General features: G+C 43.2%; 1 protein-coding gene across 1 annotated transcript in view; it reads left to right on the top strand.

The window, feature by feature from the left end:
• The first annotated feature begins 217 nt into the window (after positions 1-217).
• The window catches only part of LOC122932163 (prostaglandin reductase 1-like), a 62,764-nt gene continuing 43,641 nt past the window's right edge, over positions 218-19,340 (top strand). The window contains exons 1-2 of the mRNA XM_044286425.1: positions 218-343; positions 19,109-19,224. Coding sequence (XP_044142360.1) covers positions 19,119-19,224 — 106 coding nt within the window. The 5' untranslated portion in view covers positions 218-343; positions 19,109-19,118. The remainder of the gene's footprint in view (positions 344-19,108; positions 19,225-19,340) is intronic.

The following is a 19,340-nucleotide window of genomic DNA, read 5'->3' as shown; positions in this document are numbered from 1 at the left end:
TCATCGAACCTTCCACTCTTCACACTCCCATACTAGTCCTTTCCCTCCTTTGTCGCCCTGCTTGTTATTCCGAGATTCTTTTGGGTTTTTATTCCAAAAGGGTCTTCTGACTAACACTCTCATTTTTTCAATCTTTTTCTCCTGCCTTCAGTATGGGAGAGGGCAAAGTGCGGCCACTGAGTTCAGCTTTGGGAAACTGATTACATATTAGAGGAGGGGCAGCACACCAGGAAGGGAAGTTGTAAAAAGCGCTTTCTTCTTGGACATTGAACAGTCTGTGGTGACACTTCAGCAGCACAAGGCTTACAGAAGGATTTAAGCACGTGGGCTTCACATCCTGCAGGTAAATCTACAGATACTTGGAGACCACTGATGAGAATGCTAGTCAGAGACCAGCACCTTCTCTATTCAACTGTGGGATACACACTGCACCTTCATATTATAGGGGTTGCTGTTATCAATAGCAACCATGGGGTCTGTTGAATATGTACAGGACATGTGCATCTTCACTTGTAAAGGTAACGTTTCAGTATGAATTTAGGTGGTGACGTTTCAGAGATTTTGCCTTTAGGACATGTTCACATGTGACAAATTTGTACCGGAACTTTCTGTGATTGTTCTGTTTATTTGAGGTGGACCTTGCAGAAATCCATACGCATACTGTAAAAACAACCCCGTTCATATGGATGTAAGATATTCACAAAGCTGCCGTGTGTAAACTTATCCTGAAGGATATTCACACAATGGCATTCCAGACGTATATTACGTCCATAATGCTTGTGTGTGTCATGGCCCAATGCACAGTTAAAGGGGTTACCAGTCTGACACACATTTACAACAGTTTTTTTACACGCATATTAGGAGGACTTCCCTTTCCTGCAGCTCCCAGGATTCATTGCTGTTAGCTCCTGTTAACCCTGTCCTCCCGTGCATAGAAAATAGTCCCTCATATATAGCCCCAGATATACATAGGGTATGTAATGCCCCCACAATTTCCTCCTCCTCTGTTTAAAGGGAAATATAGTGAGATATTTCTCTGAATTTAGAAGTTGGGATGAATAAATGAATGGTGTCTAGGCCACAACACTTGCTTCATATGAGATCACTATGCTAGCAGTGAGAGAAGGGGAGCAGGGTGTTGGTTGTGGGTAGGGTTGCCAACCGTACGGAAATGACCCGGACAGTCCGGGTTTGTAATCCGGTGCCCGGGTACAAGCCTTTCTCAGACCCAGGCACAGGATTCAAACTGCAGACTTGCACATCTGACAGCTGGCGCTGAGCTGCGGCGTCGGGTGTCAGTCAGCGGCAGCGGCCGATGAGGTGTCAGCAGTGGGGACGATCAGCTGTCACTGTGGGCGATCAGCTGTGATGCTTGCGCAGGGCGGCGCTGTCTTCAGACACTCCCTCCCTCCTTTAAATGTTTTCTTTTACTATTGTTCCTCCTTGTGTTTCCTTTTACCCTACTGTCCTCTCTGATATTCTGTCTGCTTGGCCCGTTCCTCAGTTACAGCTTACGCTCCACAGCTGGACCCACCTCCGGCCTGTGGAACGCAACTTCCGGTCCCGATGCGTTCTACCCGTATTCGTGTTTGGCTTGAAGAAAAGGTGGCAACCCTAGTTGTGGGTTAGAGAAGACATTAGTAGCTTGTGATGAGGCAGAACTTGGTTTATTTGTGTGAATTAAGTTCTGAACATACAACACATTTCAGAAAACTGTAACAGCAAGTTTTACAGATATACGGTACACAACTGGCAACCTTAACATACAGTGCCATCTACTGGTCAAGTGATATTAATACACAATACTGTACATGGTACATGCTGTTGCATCCCCTACACCCCTTCTCAATGGCATGTGCATAATTATACAACATTCAGTCTCTTTTGTAGAAAACAATGACTTTCCATTGGCAAAGGTTTGGTGAGTGTGTCTGCAGCCATCCCCCCTGATGGACAGTACTGGATGTTGATAACTCCTTGTTCTTGCATGTCCCTGAGAAGATGATATTTTACATCAATGTGCTTGGTTCTTGGTAATAATCATTGTTAGGTAACAAGTTTTCTGTTCCATTGTTTTTCGGATAATCTGGTCCCATTGGTTTTCTCGCTTCCTTTGCATCTTGCATATGAAACTGTTCTAATATTTCTGTAATTTTCTGGTTAAGAAGATAGCTTCCATCCTCTTCCCGCTATATTTGAATTCCTAGGTAGTGAGTAATGTTCCCCAACTCTTTAATTTAAAAATGTTGTTTCAGTTTGTGAACTATTTGGTCATAGTCCCCTTCTTGTTCAAAACACGTCAAGATGTCATCAACGTAAATTAGGATATATGTCCATTTGTTCTCTTGATTCTTTGAATACAGACTTGGATCTGCTTTATTTCTTGAGAATCCTTCTTTTCTGAGTATTTTGTTCACTTTTTCATTCCACACTCTCGTCGCTTGCTTGAGCCCATAGATGCTCTTTTGCAGTTTGCATACAAGGTTCTTTTCCTTCTCAATTCCTGGTGGCTGTTCCATGTATAGATCCTCCTTGATGTCTCCATACAGAAAAGCAGTTTTGACGTCTAGGTGCTTCACTTGCATTCCTTTTCTGGGAGCAATAATAAGGAGTGTTCTTATGGTGGAATGTTTCACAACTGGAGCAAATGTCTCATCGTAATCTTCTCCAAATTTCTGGGAGTATCCCTTGGCAACTAATCTTGCTTTGTATCTATAGATGTTTCCTTTTGCATCGTATTTCACCTTAAAAGTCCATTTGCTTCCGATAGTTTTGCGACCAGAAGTTTTATTTTCTTGAAGTGATTTTATTTCCTCTTCAGCTGCTTTTCTCCACTGATGGGCTTCCCTTCTCGGCTTCTTAGGATGTTGGCTCCTGTGTTTGATGTGTTTTAGTAGTGTATGATAACCTGCGGGGTGGCATTCCTCTTGCCGAGAGGATCTTCTGATTTCTTGTTGTTCAGTGTGTTCTACTGGCTTATTAGGTTTTGGTTCATTCCACATTTCATATGCTGTACTTTCAATAGCTTTTGATGGGAGCCTGTTTGGTAGGTATGTTGCAGTCATTATCGCTTCTCCTCAGTATTTGTTAGGTAATGCAGCGTCTGAAATCATATTTCTGGTCATTTCTACAAGAATGCGATTCTTTCTTTCTGCTACGCCGTTTTGCTCGGGAGTGTATGGTACAGTTGTTTAGTGTATAATACCTTGTTTCTTTAGGTATGATTCCATCTCTGTACTCATATATTCCCCTCTATTGTCAGTGCGTATTATTCCAGGTTTCCTTTGAAACTTAAAGGGCTTCTGTCAGCCCACTAAACCGTTTTTTTTTTTTTTTGTTTAATAATAATCCCTACACTGCGAGCTCCCTATACATAAGCTAAATAATCATTTTGGTTCAGTAGAATTTGATAATAAGCAATTTTTTATAATATGTAAATTACCTTGCTACCAGCAAGTAGGGCGGCTACTTGCTGGTAGCAGCCGCATCCTCCGATCCTAATGACGCCCCCTCCGCATTGTGATTGACAGGACCAGGGAACGGAATCGTTCTCTGCTGGCCCTGTTTGAATTCCAAATCTCGCGCTTGCGCCGTACCTGTCTTTAATCGGCGCAGGCGCACTGAGAGGCGGCCGCTCTCTCGGCCGCTCCATCCTCAATGCGCCTGCGCCGGGTGTAGATGTGACATCATCGGCGCAGGCGCATTGAGGATGGAGCGGCCGCGGCCGCCTCTCAGTGCGCCTTATCAAATTCTACTGAACAAAAATGATTATTTAGCTTATGTGTGCAGAGCTCGCAGTATAGGGATTATTATTAAACAAAAAAAAAAACGGTTTAGTGGGCTGACAGAAGCCCTTTAAATAAAGATAGCAGGAAAAGTTTTTACACCCCCACTATCATATAAAAGGTGCTAGAGTCCGTATGACTCACCCTGTCAAAAAAAAGAATTAATAGTATATGTAATGTGAAAGGACAGGCACTCTACATTCGAAAATCCAAAAATGGAATAATCGCCTGATAGCATATATCAATTGATGTAAATTTATTATAGAACCAAAAAGGCAAGCAAACAAAAGGATAAAGCATAAAACATCAAGCAAATTCTGCGATAAGGTGTAACAGATAGGTAAAATAAAAAATAAAAAAGACTAAAAAGACCGCAACAATGTATTACTCATAAAATAGGGTTATAAACCATATAACAGGGGTATGGCAATGTTTGGTTAAATATATATCACAAGAATGCTGAAATTGATGAAGTGGATCAATATTAAGGTAGTCTATCAGCTGATATTCCCATATATTTCTCATAAAAAATCCCAATAATGATAATCAAATAGGTATGGCAATGGTACTCGGGTACTTGATATGCAGTCCCGTGTAAATAATGTCCTTCAATAGACAGTCAATTAAAGTAATGTAGTATCCCTCCACATACTCTTAGCACCAGCTACACTGGTATCATTTACATACGTGAGTATAACAGCATATACAGACAGAAGCGGTTCAGTGTTCCGCTGAGCTAACTGTGGCGTCCAACGTAGCCCCAGCACTGTGACCGCAATTACCTGTCTCGGCGTCTTCAGCCGCTTCGGCCGTCTGTGTTTCGTCTCTGTAGCGTATGTACTCAGAGAACCTTGTGAGTGCAGCATCTGTGATGTAGCGTGCCAGTAGTCGTGCTGGACCGGTTGAATCTTGCATGAGGGGCTTTGCATATAGATTAGAAGCGCTACCAAAGGATTACTGGAGGTTATAATGGTATTAGTAGTTCATCATATAGGTGAAGATATTATCCAAATTATACCAGGATAATAATGAGTTGATATGTTTTATCTATTTATCATCTGATAAAGCAAATTTTTCTATATCATTTTAGTATTTTTTGCACTTATGCTAGGTTATCACCAATATAGTTTGAGGCCGTCTAATAACAGCTGGCCAATCATCCCCAATCAGGGCCATCCCAGGACATGCAGGAGGTTCCTGGTACAGGATCGCCCCTATCGTACTGGCTATTCCGTCTTGTAGGCAGGGTCTACAGTTTAGGGTGAGAATTAGGTATATTTTCCTATTTACTAATCCACCCATACCCATACCTACAAAACTGCCCTATGTACCATTATTGATTTTTTGTTATTGTTTTTTCACCATATTGATTTATTATTTAGGGTTATTTTTTAATAGATAGATATTAAAGGCTACGTTTAAGGGTGGTAGTCTGTGAATTATGAGTTGGTTATGTACTATCTACATTAATTGTACCCTCTGACGGGTTAATATCTCAGCTGTGGTCAGCTGTGAAAAACAATAGTACACATTAGCCTGGAAAATCATCTCCCTTCTCCCCTGCCCCCGTGCACAATCCACGGCTGCCAGGCACAGGGCCGATAGATGTCACCTGTGATTGATCCGACCTGAGATTGGCCAAGTGGCCAGAAGGCTGGGCACTGGAGTAGTGAGCAGTGTGGGGCACTGGAGTAGTGAGCGGTGTGAGGTACTGAGGGTCTCCTCACTGAGGCGGTGACGTGCAGCATCCTTAGCTGTGGAGCTGGCGGCGTCTTTGTCTGATGTGTGCGCCGCCTTGCCGCAGCTGCCGCCTGTGCGTCTTATATGCAGATTTATTGTACTGTGCTTATTAAAATAATAGCCTGGTTTATTGGTAACAAATGGACAAATTCAACATTTATAGGAAAAGCATGGTAAACGTGGCATACAAGAAGAGAATAGAACATTATGTTCTTGGGGAGGTAGCCACCTAGCACATACAAATAGGAATAGGCCTGTGCCTACCTGTTTGCAGGGAAAATGAGTAATGTTGCCCATAGTGATGCTCAGAACAGAGCACAAAGGACTTGTTTTTACTATGGAGGGGGCACAGTGAGCATTATTACTGTGAAGGGGGCACAATAGGGATTTCTACTATGGAGGGGGCACAGAGGGCATGATTAGCACAGTGGGCATTACTACTATTAAGGGGGTACAATGGGCATTATTACTATAAAAACTACTACTGTACAAAACTACTGTGAAGGTTGCACAATGAGGGCAATACAACTGTGAGGGGGTACATTTTTTTAGTATGGGGGAAGGGTGCTAGAGAAAGGACCCACCCCGGGTGCCAAACACCCTAGCCACGCCACTGCTTCTGATAGACCTCTCTTTGCAAAGTACTTTATAGCTTCTGGGTTTCAATCTTCTATGCCACAGGTGGATGCACTTGTCATATAGGTTATGAGTTGCGGCTTTAGCTTTCTCAATTTTTTAGTGACGAGTTTGTACAGATGTTTATTTAACCTTCCTTTTTCTAGAATTTGCTTTCCATTTTAAATTGTGCATTCATTACCTCTGGGAGGGAAGGGATACAAATGAGCTCTTAACAAGCTCTGCCTCTAATGCTACCAGATGTAAAGCAGCTATACTATAGGTCAATGTTCAGCTCCTAAAATAAGCCTTGAGACATGACTTGGATATTAAATAAGCCAGCACCTCATCTGCAGACAGCTGTTTTGGGGTGATTGCCCCTCATCAGTGCAGAGCAGAGAGTACTGGCTTAACTGGGTGAGAGGCCTGTGTCCAGAACTAACTCTCCTTAGGGAGAGAGCTCCTTAATCAGTGTGAGGGCCCCCTTACCTGGACACAGGCCTCTCACCCAGTTAAGCCAGTACTCTGATGAGGGGCAATCACCCCAAAACAGCTGTCTGCAGATGAGGTGCTGGCTTATTTAATATCCAAGTCACATCCTAAGTCCTCACAGGACATATTTACATATACAGGCTTTTTATACCAGTCTTTGTGCCCCTTTTGCGCTGCTGGAGCTTGCATCTAATTTATGACAAGGCATTCACACCATCATAAGTTAGATGCATCTCCGGCAGTCCATGCACCAGGAGTTAAAACTACTACAGTTCCTGACTGGATACATTTATTTATTTTATGCACTTATATAGCGCTATTATATTCGGCAGAGCATTACAGAAATTAGCATTACACTGTCCCCAATGGAGCTCACAATCTAAGTTTCCTATCAGTATGGAGTGGAGTGTGGGAGGAAACCGGAGTACCCGGAGGAAACCCACACAAACACAGGGAGAACATACAAACTCCATGCAGATGTTGTCCTTGGTTAGATTCAAACCTAGGACCCCAGTGTAGCTGACCAGCTAAGACCTGTCCTAGGTTGCTAATATAGCTTATATATTTATACAGCTAAACCTGACAATAACTTTAATACAGTTCTTATGTTTGTGTGTTAAAGACAAAAGCAGAGTTATTTACAGTGCTTTCATGTTTGGATGTCATAAAACTGTTATATATTGTGTTGACAGAAGCAGAAAAGATAATATGTCTTTAAGATTCATTAAATAATGTAAGGTAAGCTCAATGACACAGCAGAAACAGCAGAAAGCATAGAGTTAAACTGTTGTTGCTGACCAATCACAGCCAGCCTCACACACAGCAAGAGTATTGACCAATCACAGCCAGCCTCACACACAGCAGGAGCTGCTAGAATCATTACACCAAAGGAGAGAAGCTGAAACGACATTCGTTCCACTAAGAGCTGTGTTTTATGGAAGCAGAGAGGCCAAAATAGTTCCACCAATTGCAAACTACAAAGTTCACAATCCAAATTCAAATTCCATATTGCAATCCAAATTGAATACAACCATAACAGATCATACTCAACTAATCTGCAAATAGTTACTGCTAACTGCATACTGCAAATTGCGACCAAATTCAGCAAGTAGAAATATTAGTTAGACCTCAGATATACCTCTCAGAGAGATCATAAAGTGCTTAAATAACTTAAGGTGAGAGTATAGATAATTAAGAGAGAAATATATCCACCATTTTATGTTGAATGACAAGATTGAACTGTTAAACCACCATCTTATGCATACCGCTATTTTGTGATATCTTTTCAACACGTGTTATGTACATGGACTATTTACTGCGGAGGTGGCAGTGTTATATATAAAGAAAAGTTGAAGTTAATAAAGAAGTTATTTCAAGCATTTGGTGTGCTCTTTAAGCCTACTGTTTCCATAGAACGGTGCTAGAGCAAATACAGAGTAATAGACAAAAAAGTCAGAGCTATCAGAATTCTTCTAATGCCACAGCGCAAAAGGCACTTCATGGTGCTGCGCCTGCAATACCCAGTGCTGCAAGGCACCAATGCTAACCACTGAGCTACCATACTACCCACAGCAGGGGTGTAGCTATATGGGAAGCAGGGGAAGTGGCCCATCCAGGAGGAGGACTAAAAGATTTTATTGTCAGGGCCCCCTTAACATTATTATGCAGTGACACTCTGGTTGTGACATCAGAGGAGGAGCCCACAGACAATCGCGTAGTCACATGATCTTGTTGGGTTGGGATTGCTGAATCGGCGGAGCGACAGAAGGGTAAGTAATGATCAATGTGTCTTTCCCTCACAGGTTAGCTAAAAGACATGTTTTTCATACAGGCCCAGTCAACCCCTTAAAAGGGGTATTGCAGTTTTTAGACATTATCCCTTTGTCAACAGGATAGAAGAAGACAATTAGGTCTCATGCACATTGCTTGGGCCCATTCACTTCAACGGGGCAGCAAAAGATGCAGACAGCACTCCATGTGATATCTGCATCCGTACTTCTGTTCTGCAGCCCTGCAAAAAAAATAGAACATGTCCTATTTTTGTCCATATCACGCACAATGATAGGACTGGTCTATTGAGGGCCAGACGTTCCATTCCGCAAAATGCGTCAGGCACACTGCCGTTATCCGTGTTCTGCAGATCCGCGATTTGCCACTAATTCAAGGGGTCCTACAGAAGATTGCCATATGTATTGTCAGTGGTTTTTCACGGACCTATAGCCTTCAATGGGAGTGTTGTGTTCACGTCAGGGACCAAAGTGGCGCATGCTCACGTGATGGAACCACTGATGTGTAAACAAACGCATTAAAAATCAATGGATACATTGTGGAGAACATGGACAACACACATCCCTGATGCAGTGAAGTGCAAACGGAGGCCTTAGGCTACTTGCGCAAGAAATTTCTGCAAGACAGCCCGCATCCGTGTACAAGTGCAGATTTCAAAACAGAAATTCTGCATGGATTTTTGTTTGTATTTCTGCACGATTCAACACCAAAATCTGCTTGTGTTCAGGGCTGCCATCAGAAACTTTGGGGCCCCTTACACAGCTCAAGGCCTGGGCCCCCCCTCCTACCCTTCAGAATTCGTCCTGACTCCACCTCCCCTCCACCCCCAAGGACCTACCCCCAATTTCATTATTTTTTTACAACTACAAAGACAGTAAAAAGTGATAATCAGCGATTTCAGTAAGGAATTAATTTTTGACCAAATAATATGAAGCCTGCTACCACGACAAGGTAGACTCTTTTAAGCAGGACCCCACAGTAACACTAACTACACTACCTGTTATTATCTGCCCTATCAATCTTCCCCTGGCACATTTAAGAAAAAACACCTTAAAAGCACAAGGTTTACTGTTACAGTGTTAAGGGGGGATCGGTGGATGACCTACTGTTATGGGGGGAATCTGTGGATGACCTACTGTTATGGGGGAATCTGTGGATGACTTACTATTATGGGGGAATCTGTGGATGACACACTGTTATGGGGGGAATCTGTGGATGACACACTGTTATGGGGGGAATCTGTGGATGACACACTGTTATGGGGGGAATCTGTGGATGACACACTGTTATGGGGGGAATCTGTGGATGACACACTTTTATGGGGGAATCTGTGGATGACACACTGTTATGGGGGGAATCTGTGGATGACACACTGTTATGGGGGGAATCTGTGGATGACACACTGTTATGGGGGGAATCTGTGGATGACACACTGTTATGGGGGAATCTGTGGATGACTTACTGTTATGGGGGAATCTGTGGATGACTTACTGTTATGGGGGAATCTGTGGATGACACACTGTTATGGGGGGAATCTGTGGATGACACACTGTTATGGGAGATCTGTGGATGACACACTGTTATGGGGGATCTGTGGATGACGAACACTGTTATGGGGGACCTGTGGATGACGAACACTGTTATGGGGGATCTGTGGATGACACACTGTTATTGGGGATCTGTGGATGACACACTGTTATGGGGGATCTGTGGATGACACACTGTTATGGGGATCTGTGGATGACACACTGTTTTGGGAGATCTGTGGCTGACACACTGTTATGGGGGATCTGTGGATGACGAACACTGTTATGGGGGATCTGTGGATGACACACTGTTATTGGGGATCTGTGGATGACACACTGTTATGGGGGATCTGTGGATGACACACTGTTATGGGGATCTGTGGATGACACACTGTTTTGGGAGATCTGTGGCTGACACACTGTTATGGGGGATCTGTGGATGACGAACACTGTTATGGGGGATCTGTGGATGACGAACACTGTTATGGGGGATCTGTGGATGACGAATACTGTTATGGGGGATCTGTGGATGACGAACACTGTTATGGGGGATCTGTGGATGACGAACACTGTTATGGGGGATCTGTGGATGACACACTGTTATGGGGGATCTGTGGATGACGAATACTGTTATGGGGGATCTGTGGATGACGAACACTGTTATGGGGGATCTGTGGATGACGAACACTGTTATGGGGGATCTGTGGATGACACACTGTTATGGGGATCTGTGGATGACACACTGTTTTGGGAGATCTGTGGCTGACACACTGTTATGGGGGATCTGTGGATGACGAACACTGTTATGGGGGATCTGTGGATGACGAACACTGTTATGGGGGATCTGTGGATGACGAATACTGTTATGGGGGATCTGTGGATGACGAACACTGTTATGGGGGATCTGTGGATGACGAACACTGTTATGGGGGATCTGTGGATGACACACTGTTATGGGGGATCTGTGGATGACACACTGTTATGGGAGATCTGTGGCTGACACACTGTTATGGGGGATCTGTGGATGACGAACACTGTTGTGGGGGATCTGTGGATGATGAACACTGTTATGGGGGATCTGTGGATGACGAACACTGTTATGGGGGATCTGTGGATGACACACTGTTATGGGGATCTGTGGATGACACTTTTATGGGGGATCTGTGGATGACACTCAACCACTCTCAAACCCAACTGGTCAAACTTGTTAAATGGATCCCAAACACAATATGCACAATAACACCCCCCCCCCCCCACCCCCTCCAACACTTAATTAACCCCTTCATGGCCTAAACATTTTTTTTCAAAGCAGAACACAAAGCTAAATAGAGCTGGGTGGGCTGGCAAGGGAGGGGTTAATAACAATAAATGATGGAGGATCCTGGCCCTGTGGGATAATCCAGAAAACAGCTTTGCATTTTACCGCCGAGCAAAGACCACACAACATAGAGCTGCCTCGCCAAGTAGACAACATAAGGATCAATATGACAATAAATAATTTGGAGCCTTTGAAATCGCTCAGCTCAGTATGCGGCATAGGCTATTTTCACACTGCCGTTTCTGGGTCCGCCTGTGAGATCTGTTTCAGGGATCTCACAAGCGGCCCCAAACAGATCAGTTTTGCCCCAATGCATTCAGAATGGATAAGGATCCATTCAGAATGCATCCGTTTGGCTCCGTTCCGCCTTCATTCCGCTCTGGAGGCGGACACCAAAATGCTGCTTGCAGTCGGATCTTTAGATTCTTTTAACCTGTGACTCATTTCATGGGGGCAAATGACACACTCTAATACTAACTTAACGCTAATAAATGATTGACACCAACAACATAGTGGAGGAAATGGCCGCTGAGCTTTATTAAGGGTCACTTAAAATTATTTAACAACCATAAATAAATAAATTAATTAATTTAAAAATACCATAATAACCGATACCAAAAGACCAATAATAAATTAACCATATAAAGACCAAGATCCACTCAGCATGAGCTGAGCGACACTACCCCTCTAATAAAGCCCAGCGACAGGTGACACAGTGCGAAAATAAGGGAAGGGGGGGTGGGACGCTGGTCAGTTCTTCAGGCACATCTGAGCCAGCTCTGCCGAACCTGTAAATATAAAGGGGAACAGCTTCCCGCCACTAAACCAACAACAAATCAGAGGGCTGGAAATCTCCCCCAGCAACAGCCAGCACCAATCAGCTGCGCTCTTCACTTGTACAGCAGGAATCTTCTAGACTACAGGTAACACATTTTTCTGAGGTAAATGTACCTGTAATAGAAAAAAGGGCGGGAAAAGACAAACAGGGGAAAAAGACATGGATCCTACTTCAATCCTAATTATGTAAACCTATGGTGTCATTGCCCCCATGCTTCCCCCCAAGCTAAACGCTCTGGTGGGGTTAATTCATTCTTTCTTAGACTCCCTGTACTTGTGTGACTCAGACTCAGAGCTGCTAGTGCTTGCCTTGCCTCAGCTCTGATTGGTTGGTGGGCGGGGAGGGGAGGGGCTGGCCGAAGCAGCTTCCACTCTAGGATCAGATTACACGCCTCCTGAGCCCCTCCCCTCCCTGCTGCCAGCGGCTCTGCTATTGTGTGCTAGGTCAGACTGAGCTGTTTCACTCGGATCAGCTCAGTCAGAGGAATCGACTCCTCCGGTTCAGTGAACTGAATCGATTCAAATGAATGATTCGTTCATGAACCGGACATCACTAGCAAGGAATAATCAATTGCCCCCCTCTAGCGATGCAATAAAGTTCAACTCAAGTCACTGACAAATGGGAGGGGGAAAAAAACTGGCTGGGTCCCCCCAGGGTCTGGGCCCCTTACTGGGGTATTTGCTGTACCCCCCTGATGGCGGCCCTGCTTGTGTTACTTTGGTTTTTGTTGCAGATTTTATGCAGATCTCAAACTTGCAAAAGTTGAAATCCACACAAAAAATCACACAAACAAATGACATGCTGAGGATTTCTAAATCCGCATGGCAGGTCAATTTCTGTACAGAAAGAAAAGCAAAGTGTACATCAGATGTTAAATCACATTCAATTTTGTTTTCTGCACGAAAATCCAGGAGGAAAAACTGAGCATAATCTGCAAAGTGTGCAGGTAGCCTTAGTTCTTCATTGACCCTGGATGTTTAGGAGGTAATTTATATATATTTTTACTGCAGCTTTTGGCGCATAAATAGTCGCAAGACTGTATGTATGTATGTCTGTGTGAGAATATTTACTATCCCTGACACCTAGAATCAGGCGGAAAGAGTAAAAACTACTCCAGCCAGAGGATGAAGTCGTTTTTACCTCAGGCGCACGGACTAGAGCCTTATCATACACTAAATGAGGCTCTTTTCTCCACAAGCGCATCGGGGGACCAGCATAAAAAGCCGTTCTTTGTAAATGACTCCCAATACCTTTAATTTGCCTCATCATAGCTGGATTACTAGGCCCAGACACTGTCTTTGTCTGTCAGTCTGCTTGGTGGTTCTCATTTGTGGTAAAATGTGGTGAGAATTTTAAAGAGGAGCGTCGTTTACAAACCCTAGCAGCCTCTGAATGGCTTGTACATTGTCAGGCTTTGGTAAATCTAAAATTTCTCTTAGGGAGAGTTCACATCATCATTATATTGCTGTTATTCTGAACAGAAAAATACAGAAAAAAAATTGATCCAGTAAAAAACTGACAGAAAAAAAAATTGCATCCAGTACTTGTACCCCATCCCCCCAATCCCTTGATGTCTATACAATTTAGATAGCTGAAGGCTAAATGTTCCCTAGGCCGTTGGGGTTCCCTCCCAACATCACCATACACATGCACACTTACTGAAATGCCTTATTCACATGTCAGTGATTCACATACGTGCGCTGTCCATGTTCTCCATGTACAGCACACACACCTATTCATTTTAATGTGTGTATTCACACATCTGTGTTTAAGCCTGGTCCGTGGTTTTAGCACGGGAGCATGCCCTATTTTGTCCATGTTTACAGATCCATCATGTCTTTTATAATCTATTGGTCCTTGAAAAACTTGGATGCCATACATTTTCAGATGTGCAGTGTCTGTGGAACACGGACCAAACAGGGTATCTTTACAGACATCTTCATGAATAAATCACTGACCATCTTATCATGGATGTCATCACGGACATGTGAACAAGGCCCAAGGCTGCTGTTTTGCTGTCCGCAGAATGCGGAAACACAAAACACTGGTACCGGCCATGTGCGTTCCGCCAGCCCTATGATAGAAATGCCTATTCTTGTCTGCGATTGCGGAAAAGAATAGGACATGCTTTATCTTTTTTGTGGAGCCACGGAACAGACTTACGGATGTGGACAGCACACGGTGTACTGTCTGCATCTTTTGCGGCCCCATTGAAATTAATGGGACTGCACCCGTTCTGCAAAATTGCAAAATGGATGCAGACCCAGAAATGCGTTCGCGTGAATGGATCCTTACTAAGAACCCCACTGAAGTTAGGTGCACATAAATTATTAAGAGGCGTACACTTCTTAATAAATTAGGCGCCTCTTTCGCCAGGCCATGCAAAACAATACCCGCTCTGAGCTATGCCAAGCTGTGTTCTGCTAACAAGGTTAATGTCACAGATGAGGTCAGAAATTCTCTTCCCTACTCACACTAGAACCATACAAGTCACTGTAAGACTACCTGTGCACAGTGTAGATTTTGTAAGCAGAAAATCCACATAAAGTCAGCATACAAAAAGTAATAAATACTGCACAAAATACTAAGCCAAATTTATGGTTTATTTTTGGAGTGAAACTATGCCAACTTACAGGTAGTGTAAACTTAGACTGGACACCCCCACCCCCACTGGTTGTCCCCTATGCACGTGTCCTCGGGTGCCTAATTGTAAATGTGGTCCTGTCGCTAATACGCCATTCAAATTCATGTGGTGATCCTTTGTGTCTTTCTCTGTAGTGTCACCACAGCTATGCAGTAGAATATCTGCTATAAATCCTACTACAGACAGGCCTTCTAACTGCTTCATGTTGCCTGTGTTGAAGTTCTTCTGGAGCAGTAACAATCCGAAAAGGCATGTGTAGCCATCAATAATGCCCAAGAGAGCCCTGAATGTACTGGGATAACTGATTAACAGGGGGTTCAGACCTGAGCATTCTGAAACGAGCGCTCTGTATGCGCGATTGTACGGGCGTTTACAATCGCGCATACAGAGACAGGCGTGCACACATTGTCGCGCGTTCCCGAATATCTATGTGCGGGAACGCGTGACAAACGCCCCAAAAAAAGCTCAAGAACTTGTTTGAGCGTCGGGCGTTTTACAGCACGATCGTACGCGCTGTAAAACGCCCAGGTGAGAACCATTCCCATAGGGAATCATTGGTTTCTCCTTGTTGAGCGTTTTACAGCGCGTAGGAACGTGCTGTAAAACGCTCAGGTCTGAACTTAGGGTTAGTGTCCAGTGATACTTGCCAGAAGCCATCCTTGGCATCCAAGACAGGGAATACATTTACTTTTGTTAAGCTTGGCAGAATTTCTTCTGTGTTGTGCATTGGATAATGTGAGTGTTTCAGTGCTATATTTAAAGAGTCACTGTTTTTTCACACAATTTTGTTCATAGTAAATGGGGGCATGTCAGAGCTAGCCGAGATCCTGAGTCTGAAAAAAGAACTGCATGTACACAGCTTTTCAAGAGCAGATGAGCAGCCCGTGTGTCTGGTCTGTAAGTGTGTTCTCCATGACCACCACCCCCCCCCCCCTCCCCACACACACACACACACATGCCTCTGTAGGCTACCTAGATGAAGCTAGTTAGTAGTAAGATAAAGGAAGTCACTGCCAGTATAGTACTGGCAGACTTCCAAAGTAGGGAGACGCCCACTGCTTCTAAGAGAAATGCATCTAGCTGTGCACATGAAGCAGGGAATAACGTGGCTGAGAAAGATATTAGGGAAGCCTAAGCAATACTTATTTCTTCATAGTTATGATTGTTTTGATGAAGCACAGCCATTATGCACCTTTTTTTTTTTTTTTTTAAACTCTGTTACGCCTTAAGTCTGGGTTTGATGCATATTCATAGCTTGTCTTGATTCTTAACAGCAACCATGCTACTTATCCATGCTGAAGGTTCTATGACCTTTTTATTACTTCCAGCTTATCTAATCTTTCTATTTTCACCTTTCACGGACGTGTGCTGTACGTTTTCTCCACAGACAGCACACATCCCCATTCATTTTAATTTGTGTATTCAGACATCAGTATTTTAGCACGGTTCGTGGGTCAATGTTTTTAGCACGGATGCATGCTCTATTTTGTCCATGTTCACGGATCTATCACGTCCATTATAATCTATGAGTCTGTGAAAACCACGGATGCAACACGGATGCCATCCGTGTTGCATCCATATTTCACAGATCATTAAGAAGAGATGCTTTGAAAATTATTTGGTGTCAGTGAAACACGGATGCAATACGGACAACAAAAAACGGACACACGGACCCAACATGGATCCTTCACGGACAGCTTCACGGATGCATCACTGGCCACCTGCTCACGGATGTGAGCATAAACACGGACGTGTAAATGAGACTTAACTCTGCTTTGATGGTTGTGTTGTACATGAAGTATTGCTTTATCTATTTCTAGGTTGCACTCTCAGGTAGACACACCAGTCTTTGTAAGTGTCTCTATGTTTACTTTTGATGGTGTCATAAGTGTGGGATTATAGTTTTTTGCTGATCATGTATTAATATGTTCTACATTCAGAGTAAGCGGACCCATTTTCTGACATGTATCTGCAGAAGTGGCTTGTGTTTTTCTTTCACTTGGAATTGCAGTAGATACACTTTATCATTGTATGTCCAATTTAGATTACATTGACCTAGAGGTATCATATATGTATCATTATAGAATTTTAATTTGACATTTCTCGTCTGCACTGTTGACTTTTCCTGTACAAACGTTTTTTTTTAAACTTAAAGAGGACCTTTCACTAGTTTAAAAACTAAAAACTAACTATATCAGCACTTAGCCTGGGACTCCCAGACTATGAGCTGTGTGCTGCGATTGGCCAGCGCTGCAGCAAGGGACACGCCTAATACAAAAACTCCGCCCAGTACAACAGAGGAAGCTGCAGACACCGGAGCCTATACCGGGCGAACGGAGCGCAGACATACTAGTAAGTGCAGGGGGACTCCTGGGCGCCGCTCTGCCCACTGATATATATTAGTTTTTAGTTTTTAAACTAGTGAAAGGTCCTCTTTAAAGGGAACCTGTCACCAGTTTTATGGTGTCCTAACTAAGGGCAACATAAATAAGTGACTGATTCTATTAGCAAAATGCTGGGTCACTTTCTTTAATTGATCCAGTCAATCTGCCAACATCTTGTATTGAAAAGCTCCAGCTGATAATGATGAGTCCTGAATATTCATGAGCTCCTGACTCTCCCCGCCCACCTGCTGCTGATTGACAGTTATTTTCCATATGAATCAGCAGCAGGTGGGCAGGGGAGTGGCTATAGCTGTTAATTAAATATACGCTGGACTCAATGACATCACGTTGGACTCGAATCAGCTCATTAGCATGCAGCATCTTTGTGTGTATATTATGAGGTAACCATCTGTCACACCAGTAAGTGAATACATCTAAGGCACTTTTTAGTAGTTAATGATTGTATATAATTAGTTAGATTATAATCAAATATCCACATGACAGGTTCCCTTTAAAGGACATGAATTGCTAGATGGACGCTAGCACATCCACAATACCCAGTCCTCATAGCTCTGTGTGCTTTTATTGTGTAAAAAATCCGATTTGATACATATGCAAATTAACCTGAGATGAGTCCTGTCCTTTACTCACCTCAGGGACAGGACTCATCTCAGGTTTATTTGCATATGTATTAAATCTTTTTTTTATTTTACACTATAAAAGCACACAGAGCTATGGGGACTGGGTATTGCGGATGTGCTAGCGGCCATCTAGCAACCCATGTCCTCAGCTCTATACACAAAATCCCGGTGACAGGTTCTCTTTAAGTCTTTGTATGTCATAAGGTTGCAGGTAACCCCACAGTCAAACTGACAGAGTGAAAGGCATTTATGAAGCATTTACGCCACTGTTGTCACCAAATTATAGCTTCCATTACAATGGGGATCGGTGCAGTGGAAATGTAGTTTTGAAAAATGAGGCCAGAAGTAAACGTAAAGTCTTTTATACTAAGTGCAACATCGATCTTCAATTCAATAGCAGTGAATTCCAAGAGCTAGAAAAGAATACAGAGGCAGGTTGGATGGCTGCAGTTTAGCACTAGTATTGTACTGGCCTATTAATATTCAGGGTGATGGGTGTCTTAGCCATAGTCCTTCACCATACAGAAGAGTCTTTGATGGATGTATTAGATGTCTGACTTCTCAAGGTTTTACTTGAAGACTTGTATTGCTTATCTCTATGGAGAATCCTTCTTAGGAGCAGGAGCTCAGTAGTGCGCTTCCTCTCTCTTCTGTGGTTACACAGGAATTCCTTCTTTTGGCAGGAAGCAGGACCAGCCCACTCCTACCAGGAGGGTAGGAAGAGGCTGGTTATACATGTTCCTTGCCAACCATTGCCATCCATATACTTACTAGCAGTAATGACCATATATATAACAAAAATGCATAACAATATAACAACACAACTATATACAATATTGTAGTACCCTGAGGTCTGGCGTACTATAATCACTTATTTCATCCTCTGCACTGCGGCGTGTTATTGCTGCAGTTTAGAAGATGATGTCATGGCTGTATGACAACAAGGATCAGAATGTGGTGCTGGGACATGTGAAATAGGTGAGTATATACAGTATGTTCTTCTACTTTGTGGCAAGTCAGGGCACTATTTTTTAATAACATGGGCAACTCATTTAGTATTTCCTTTTTCATATAAAAATGCTGGAAAATACAACATCTAGAACTCATTTGGATGGCATTACAACTTAAATAACTTGATCTATGTTAACTCCTTTGTGTCCATTGTGAAAGCTCCACTCAGACGTTCTTGGTAATGGCTATGCTCTTTACAGTGTGGTTGAGAAGGAATTTGGCTATCTTAGCATACAGTACCCGGAGATGTGATCCTGTTTCACTTCTCATAACCTTCAAACCCACAAACATTTCCATTGAATGTATTTTTTCCCCCTGTTTTACAGGTTAACAGAAATGGTTGTGTCTAAGTCATGGACAATGGTGAAGCACTTTGTTGGTGCACCAAAACCTGAGGACTTCAAACTTATAGAAAAAGAGCTGCCACCACTGCAAGAGGGAGGTAATTGAACCCTGTTTCAAACACCTGTTTCACTTCTCAGAACCTTGAAACACTATATTCATTAATATTGTTACTAGGATAAAACACACTTATAATATAACTTATGCTTCTCATAC

Source organism: Bufo gargarizans, chromosome 1 (genome assembly GCF_014858855.1).
Source record: "Bufo gargarizans isolate SCDJY-AF-19 chromosome 1, ASM1485885v1, whole genome shotgun sequence".
Taxonomy (NCBI): Eukaryota; Metazoa; Chordata; class Amphibia; order Anura; family Bufonidae; genus Bufo; species Bufo gargarizans.
Note: the sequence above shows the minus strand (reverse complement) of the source record. Positions and strands in the feature narration are given on the sequence as shown.